General features: G+C 34.6%; 1 protein-coding gene and 1 pseudogene across 11 annotated transcripts in view; one reads left to right on the top strand and one right to left on the bottom strand.

The window, feature by feature from the left end:
- The window catches only part of LOC122075268, a 54434-nt pseudogene that overhangs the window by 19270 nt on the left and 25885 nt on the right, over positions 1-9279 (bottom strand).
- Positions 7-9279, top strand: part of LOC122075525 — a 28599-nt gene continuing 19326 nt past the window's right edge. For 2 of the 11 annotated variants that reach the window (XR_006139276.1, XR_006139277.1), the window contains exons 1-2: positions 3257-6922; positions 7232-8826. Coding sequence is in view for 1 of the 11 variants with exons in the window: in XM_042640587.1 (XP_042496521.1) it covers positions 8300-8388; positions 8741-8826 (175 nt within the window). In the remaining 10 variants the exon portion in view is untranslated. Of the gene's footprint in view, positions 604-2560; positions 2681-3255; positions 6923-7231; positions 8827-9279 lie in introns of those variants that run through there. The other 9 variants (XR_006139275.1, XR_006139279.1, XR_006139272.1 and 6 more) reach the window with 9 other exon arrangements.

Raw genomic sequence — 9279 nt, 5'->3', positions numbered from 1 at the left:
CTTTGTTTTGTTTTGATATTTTAGCTTCTCTTCTGATTAAACTGTCCAGTTATCTTCAAATAAGCTAACTAAGGACTTTTTATTAAATCTTCTGTTATTCTTTTTTTTTTTTTTTCCGCTTAGCTGTGGTACAAAGGATTGCATGCCACATTCAGGTCTTTGTCCTATCTAGATGGTTGGGAGTTACCATACCAATTGAATATTATGAGTTTGCAGTGGACAATTCCTTATCTCAGACTCCCGTGGGAAAGTGGACATGTCCATTCAATCATAGTAGATTCAAACTTTACGGCCATTGCACTTTTAGTAGTATTGGAAATCATATTGGAATTTAGACATGTCTGTTTCAATATATTGCTTGCCACTTACACCCATGGAGTATGGATCATATTTTAACTTGGTGGTATTGGACTAGATCTAAGTTTGGGAAGACCCTATAGTTTCCTAATCTCTTCCGGTTTTTTGTGAGAAGAAAGGAAGGTCTATTGTAAGTGCAAATATTGTGGCATAACTTATATTATTGGGTGGTGAATTCTTTTGGAGCTTTATCTTTAGGCTTGATAAGCTCCATGTGGATGGGAGGGAGTGGGAAGCAAGTTGGAGGTCTGTGAACTTGTTTGTTCACCTTTCAGTTGATATCTTTCTTCAATACATTCTTGGTAGTGTGATGATGTTTTACCTTTCCTGCCATTTCGTATGAAGCCCTATACTCATATCCCGTATGAATCACCATTTGAGGGGGTTGGAGTACTCACAGTCGATCATATTAATTTAAGCGGCCTCTAAAATTCAAATGTACGCTACCTATGCAACTAAGTTGCTGATAACATCAGTTGTGTTCTAAATTTCCTCTTCTCTCTTAGAGAATTTATTCCCATTTCATAGTAAGTTTGGGCTTTCTGTGGCAATCTCAGATACACCATTGAAGAATGGAAGTGGCTGCCTTCTCAAGTATAGTTACAGATCTATAAAATCTACTTCCACTTGCAAGATTAATTGATAACAAATCTGCTCAAATAAATATACTGGTTCATAAATTTTAGTTTTCTTTAATTTTTGTAAATCATTACTACTTCCACTTGCATGCTGCTTCCATATTGTTGCACACAATACTTATATTAGTACGTGAATTAGGAAGTTTATTTTATTATTATTATTATTTTTTTGTGCTTGTCGCATACAATTTCATTTCACCCATTGCTGATTGCTCTCCCCTAAAGATTTTCTTAGTTGTTTGACTTGTATAAATATCACATGAGAATTTTAAAATGTAAAAATTTTCATTTAATTTAGTTTGTTCTCAACACTAAAATTGGTTAGCTTAGTATACATGTAGACAGTGGAACACATGGTATAAAATATTAGAATTTTTATTATATTTAGTCCATTTTATGAATGCCACTAACTATTGGATGTGATTTATAATCCCTGACCAGTTCAGAAATTGATCTATTTTAATACTATTATGTATAGGCTTTTAATTCACTGGGTTTAATTTGTGAGAGCTGAATTATAAGGCCCAAATTTAGTTTTCTGAAGAGGGTGCATGAAAATAAATATTTAATTAGTAGTGGATTAGTTTAGGATTTATCTAATACTAGTTATAAGGATATTGTGTGGCCTATTCCGTAGCTGCTAAATTTTTCTTGAGTAGAGTCCTATTAGATTTAGTTTATGGTTTCGGGTTCTATTTCTTTAATAAAATTAATAGTTGTAATAATTTTTTAGTTAGTTTATTTATTTTAGAAGTTAGTTATTAGAAATATTTGATTTTTTATTTTAGATCTTGAATACATGTAACTATGTGTTGAATGGAATATATAATTTTGTTTTGAATCGTGTAGTTGATACAACTTCCTCTTTTCCCTTTCTCTCTCTTCTTCATGGTACTGTTCTTGAGTTCTATTCACAATCCCAAAACAGCTTTCCTATCTCCTCTTTTTATTCATTCCCATCACAGGTTGCTGGAATATCAAAACAAAAAGCTCCTCAGCCCTTGATCAATGAAAATTGTTCTTCGACTTGAGCCTTTGTTCTTGTATTCATGTGTTGGGTTCTGAGAATAACATGTTGCATCCTCTACCCTAATTCATGTTTGGGGAAATTAGTTTGGCATTGTTATAGTAGGGTTTGAAGGCAGAGCTCTTTTTTCATTCACCTGAGCAGAATTCTTTGCCTTATTGAGGTCTTTGATGCATCATATAAGAGTACTTCACCTTATTTTTGACTACCTTTAATCACATTGCTATGACCCTATTTTTCTAACTAATTCATTTTGAGATGTTAATTCTTTGAGCACATCGACCATCACTTTGTTTCCCTCCACTTTTCTCTTTTCTTACGCTCGAAGTGATGTCATTTTAAAAGTAGTCTTTTCTTCATAACCTTACATGTGGCTATCTATTACAGAGTTAGAGCACTGCTTGTATGTTTTGAAACTATTTCAATACATGTAGTATGTTGCTGGTTTGTTGCAGGCATTGCTTGTATATTTTGAAACTATTTCATCACATGTAGTAGGTTAGTGAAGCAAATTTTCAAGGTTGCTGGTTTGTTGCAGGTATTGAAAAAAGGATTTGGCAATATTTGGGTTATTCATTGCTTTGGGGAGGATCTCAAGGTCTATTTTATTGTCAAATGGCTTTGAAGTTTTAGATGATCTTGTTGAAAGCTTCTTATGGTATGGTTTATGCCATTTGGTGTCGTTTTCCTTTTAATTTGTACTTGTGGCCAAGGTTTTGTTCTTTCTTTTGTAATTTATTTCTCTCTTTTTGTAGATATCTCGTAGGGGTAGTGTGTTATAAACTTATAATATCCTCTGCTCTCATTAATAAGTTCTTATTAACGGTATGTGGAGTTTAGCATGCCTAATTACTGTTTTCATCAATATTGTATGTACCTATCCCTACTCTCAAAATATGAATCCCATTATTGCTAGAACTTCCTTAATCCTAATACAACTTAAACACTACTCATTTGACCACTAAGGGCCCATTTGATAACTTTTATGCTGTTTCTGTTTCAAGAAACAACAGAAACATAAATTTCCATTTCTAGAAACAGAAACGGAATTGAAGGTTTTTGATAAGTCATGTTTTTGGAAGTCGATAGTAAACAACGAAAGAATGGCCACGAGTCGTTTTTAGAAATGACGAAACAAGTAGAATTTGTTTCGCCTGGGTCGTTTCTTGAACCATAAATAGGTAGAAATTTCAATTTCTATTTCTGGAAACAAGTGAAATAAAACAGTTTTATCAAACGCTTTTTATTCTGTTTCTGCCGTCTCTGGACACAGAAATGGCAGAAACGCGTTTCTTGAAACATTATCAAACGGGCCCTAAGACTCTGTATTGTAATATTTCTGTTTTAAAAACTTGTTTTTGGGTCTGGCAAACTTTTTATATTTCTGTGATATTGGTGTGATTCGGCATCTTATATGATATCTAGTAAAGCCGAAAAAAATGTTTTTGTAACCAGGAAGAAACAGAAACCTGTATGGTTCGCACTTAACAGAATCGTTTCTGTTAAATTCATTCATCATCTATACTTGGTGACAGTTTTCAACCCTAAGGATTCAACTTAGCCATATGCATGCTATGGTTTAACACATGCATTTAGAAAAGTAATACAGTAATAATAAATTTTATCATTTATAATTCCTAACCCAAGATTTCCATTGGCACCAGTATAGCAAAAACAAGGATCCTTGAAGCATGACTGCAAGGCCCTAAAGGCTATAACTAAGATACTTGAGGCCGTATTAACCACTCAATTGTTAAACACTACCCATTTAGAAAAGTAGTACAGCAGAAAAGGAAAGAGAAAAACAATTCATTTGAGACGCACTCACTCTGGTTGGGAAATGGATGAGTTAAATTTGAATAATTTGATCCATATTAACCACTCATTGGAAATGATGCTATAGAAGAAAGGAAAAGAGAAAAGCAAGAGCTTTACAAATAAGAACTTTATCCTGGCATAATCTATCATGAAATCGTAGATAACTAAAAGCTCGTGTAGATTAAATTTGAAGAAGAAGAAGAAGAAGAAGAAGAAGAAGAGGAAGAAGAAGAAGAAGAAGAAGCTCTTCAATGTTGGAAAACTGAACTCTTGGCACTTATAATTTAGGGAACAACAATTGCCATAATGGATCACAAAAAAGAGTGAAAAATGATGAACAAGCCTCAAATTGTGACAATTGGGCAACAACCATTTTACTATTACAATTTTGCAATGTAATAAAAGTATTAGCAAAAATTGTTGAAGGAGAAACCCTTAAATAACTTATGAATTGGGTGATCAGGAGGTAAACAGATTAACAGATGAACAAAGCAATCCTCATAAAACGATGATGCATTTGCAGTTTATCTTATATGTACCAATTATTATTTATTCAGCATTTCCCAGATAAAGAAAAACCCGAGAGAGTTGAAGACTTAGATCAGAAATTAGAGAAGCACAATACCAAGTACCTGAGGAAATGGGAAAAAACAGGAGTAATGAGAGAGGAACGAAGGAGCAATGAACCAACATAATCATTCTTCCTTTTCCATCGAAGCACAGTGGGGCACAAATAGAGAATAATGGGGTTAATGGAAAACAGAAGGCTGGGAAGGAAAAGGTACATACCTTTTTCTCTGTGGTGGAGCAAATCTTTTGCGAGAACTGAAACTCCGACAAGGAGAGGAAGAGGAAGAGGAAGAGAGGGAGCAAGAACGAGAACGTGAATCTGAACCGGAAGTCGAGCAAGTGTGGGATGGAGAACATGAACCTGAGTCCGAGCTTGAAGGCGCGGCCAGACGACGACAACCAGTAATGAGAGATTTTTTAGAGGTAGTTATGTTTGTAGTGGCATTTGACATTTATGCCCCTCCTCACTTAAGTTGAGTCAATTGATTTTGCGCCTTATGCTCAGAATCGATTCTGAATATGAAAAACAATGTTTTTATGTGCCAAAAAGGGGACTCCAAGTTATAAAAAGTGCCCGGTTCATTTAAAAAAAATAAGAAACTGAACCGGGCATACCATATAGTTTTTTGTCTATTTCTACTCCAAAAAATCAGAAAAACACAAGAATCTATTTTTCAGAACATTGCAGTACAGAGTCTAATATACTGAAAATATTGTAACTAGACTCCTATTAGTCCTAAACTGAATAAGAATTAAAGATTAACTAAAATTTCAGAAATCCTAATGAAACTTGGACTAAACAGCATAAGAGACTCTAAAAAAACTAGGACATAACAGCATAATAGTTGACCTCGTTTTTATATTTAATAGATGCAGGGAAGTTTTGCTTTTATATCAGCAGTGGTTCAGTTAGAACGTGAACAGGTGATATCTATCACTGGCTCAATTAGATTGAGGTCACAGGAACATTTATGTGAAATACATGCCGGAAGGAATTGAGTTGTGTCTGAGTCAAGTAGTTTAAAATCCAGGCAGAGATTGCATTGTGCCCTCACTTGCATTTTATTCATAGCATATTCTTTTATTGGATTAGTTAGTCAATATCACCAAGAATCATTGAAATGTGGTGTTAAAGCAGTGGCTGTTGTGAGATTTCTTTCCCTTTTTTGGGTGGTTCTAGGTGAGCGATTGCACTGGGGTTTTTTTTTTTTTGTTTTTTGTTTTTTTGGCTTCTACAATAGATCAATAAATGGATTGGTTTCCAATGGAGACAGTTCTTTGTTGCTCTACTTTATTTTCTATCAATGGATTTTGCATTTAGAGATGTTGTTTCTCCTTCCAATGTTAATTTATGTTCCAACTTGTAAAGAAAAAAGGTTTTCATCTATCTCATAAAAGAAAAAGAAAAAAAAAAAAGACGATGTTCTATTGTCATTTCTTTAGTATCAAGCCACGGATGATGTTACCAAGGAAGTTGGAGCAGATGATGTGTATCGCATGGATGCACAAGAAAGGGTAATAATCAGGCTTATCTTGCTCTTTTGGAACCTATACTTCTTCCTAACACTATGAAATTTAATGTGTTATTGCAGCTCCAATTTGAACTGAACTTTTTTTCTTTGAATCCTGAACTTATTGTTGTGGCTTTGTGGAGATAATGACAAATAAAAGGGCAAGAAGGTACTATTGAATATGCAAATAACATGAAGTATAGTAGTACTATATGACGTATAATCTGATCTTTAGTTCAAGTTGATAGGAAGTGCACCAATTGTTATGACTTATACTATGGTTATTTAAGTAATTTCCAAACAATGGAAGCTACAAGAAGCTGTTTGAGTAGTACAACAGTTGTGGATTAACCAGGTGTATAAGGTAAGAATGCTATAATCTCTACTAGATTGCCTTCTCATGGGGTTAATATTATAAAATGAGGTTCAACTGATGGAGTAGTAAAACTTTGTGTAGAATCTATTGCATTAGAATCTTTAATCTAAACATGGGCACATAAACCTTAAGTTTTGGAGCCTTGGCCTTTTCAGTTGCTGAAAAACGAACTTGGACTTACCTGATTTTCTTTGTGCCCAATGCTTGGACACCAAACAGAAACCATTTCATTGAAATTCAACACTGTCATCTTTGAAGAGCTGCAAGTAATGGTAGTTTGGTTAGATTAAGACATCATCCATGAGCAATATATGTTCTTAAGCAATGCAACCAATATTTGAATGTTAGTACTTCTAAATAGATAGGATTTTTTATATAAGTATTTTACCAATGTGGTTCATGGTTCTCTATTTCCTTATGACAGGACTCACATCATTTCCTCATATTATTGAAATAGCTATGACCATCATTGAGCAAACCGGTGCCAAATACCATAATTTTGTATACTCCATTGTTTTATAGAGAATAGTTATTTATGGCCTCTTACTCAATTTTGAATGGGATGAAGATGCAGGCAAACCATGATTTGATCAATGGATTCCTCAAGGGCAAGTTCTGTTTCAAGGTAAATACCATTTAAGCAATTTATATGACAAACATTTCCTGCAATAACACTCGAATGAGAAAGAGACTTTGGTAAGTGTTTGACTAATACATTGGTAAATATCACAAACCTTATTTTTTTAATTTTTAGAAATTATATATTAAATTTATATAGGGATTTATGCACTTATTAATATGTTTGCCTCTGGAATAAACTTTACCTATTGTGTTCTAAAGAGTGGAATTTTCAATTATGGTATCTTGGTGTGTTAGACAATTTCATACAAGCAGAACATGTAGCTGACAGTAGTTACTTGGTGTTGTCTCTTAGTTATGGAGAATTGGTTTATTTATGTCTTGGAAGTTTAGTTTTTGGTGGCATGTTGTACACTTCTCTGTGTTTCAGATGGTAGTAGACAAGCTCGACGGTAAGGAGGCTTTTTCTTTTTTAAGTGCAAACTATCTCAGTTTTTTGTTTAATTAAAAAACAAATTTACTTTTTATAATTTCCTTTTGTAGAAGAAATGTTTATGGCATAAATTATGGTTCAATTTTTTAGGTATGGGTGAAATGTTGAACCAATGTAGGTAGTCAGATAGTGTATTTCTCTTGTTCTAGGAGTTTGAACATCAGTATCTTATCTGTTAATTTCATCTCCCATTGTGCGCTATCTATAAGGTCATTTTCGTTCATCAATTTCTTCTCTTTTATTTCTTTTTACAAGTTTACTGCTTATTTGGATCATGGTTGACTACTTTACTCCATATTCTTATTATTTAATTCATTTGGAGCCCAGATGGAGGTATTGTGCCAGCATCAATGTTGGATGCAACATTAAGATATAGGAAAGGAGAAATATGTGATACAGAAAATAAAAAATCGGTTCCTATCTAATCTTTCTCTCTCTCTCTCTCTCTCTCTCTCTCTCCCACCTATTAGTCACTCCCCCTGAAATGTCCCTTCACTACACTTCTTACATCATTCCCCTTTGTTTTCCTCATACATTATTCCTCCCACTCCATACGTTGTCTTCGGTTGGTTATCTTCGATGGAACCTGAAGTTTCTGGTGAGAAAAGCAGGAGAATCCATCTTAGATTACGTTGCTAGACAATCGGAACAGGTGAAGGAAGCGGAAGAGGAGAGTCAGGAGACCCCAAAATCTGAGAAATCTGAGAGTAAAGAAATGGGTTTCGCATCTCGAGTTTCAGATGAGTAGAATCAAACCCTATTTCTCTTTTCTTTCTTTTTTTCCTTCTCTGTAACTTTTTCTCTTTCTTCTGCGCTGATCATACTGCTCTCTCCTTCTTGTCTGGTTCAGAAGCATGGTTGTTCCTATTTTTACACAAACCTTCATTTGGTGTGAGCGCCTTTTCTGAATCTTCTCAGTCATTTGCCACAATGTTTGAAGGGCTGGTTCGTTGGTTGCTGCTCGGATTTCTCATCCAAAAAAATCCTGAAAGATCAACTCAAGATCAACTTATGGAACGGTAACATCTAGGGTTTGTGCAATCTCCCTTTCCTGATCAAAATTTTTATTCACCTTAACAAATAAAAAATAATCTAGAATGTTGGTGGGGTTTTGCACGATATGGATTAATGGCCCCAAAATGGAACATATTCTCATTAATTTTTTTGTTTATGATAGGACTTGCAAACTTTCATGGATTTCCATCATAAATTTAAGTATACGACTTCAATATATGGGAATCAAGCTGTTTTTGTGTGCTGCTCTTGGTTACTTATTCTAGTACTTTGGATGTTTGCCTAGATTACCATGCCATGATTGCAGCTGGATGACCAGATCTTATCAGACTATGAAGCAAGGAAAGCTTCGTACAGGGGGTTGCATGATGGAAGACATTTATTTGAGGTCTGCATCAATGGGTCTCAAGGAGCTGGTTGTGCTAGCCATAACTGGACTGTTGGTTAGGAACCTGTCCCCTATATTTTTCCTGAGTTCTTGTTATATCTTTCATATGCAACATTAAGATTATGGAAAATCTCTTTAAATAGTTGCAAAGTACTGGTTAATGCCCAAATCCTTTATAAGTTGGTTTTTCAAAACTTGGAATCTTGGATTCAACATAGAGCCATCCTCGAACTTCTTGGTTTAATTTCACTTGATGCTAAAAAAATAATCATAATCTATGAAAACTGGAGTGGGCGAGCCTGTGGCGCAGCGGTTAAGTTGCACTATTGCAACATGTTGGTCACATGTTCAAAAATTGGAAACAGCCTCTTCTGCGAAGCAAGGGGTAAGGCTGCTTACATTTGCCCCTCTCAGACCCTGCAATATGGGAGCCTTGTCCACTGGGCTGATCTTTTAATCTATGAAAATTGGACTTACACATTAACATGGAATCATACCAAGCTTGAAT

This window comes from Macadamia integrifolia, chromosome 4 (assembly GCF_013358625.1).
Source record: "Macadamia integrifolia cultivar HAES 741 chromosome 4, SCU_Mint_v3, whole genome shotgun sequence".
Lineage (NCBI taxonomy): Eukaryota > Viridiplantae > Streptophyta > Magnoliopsida > Proteales > Proteaceae > Macadamia > Macadamia integrifolia.
Note: the sequence above shows the minus strand (reverse complement) of the source record. Positions and strands in the feature narration are given on the sequence as shown.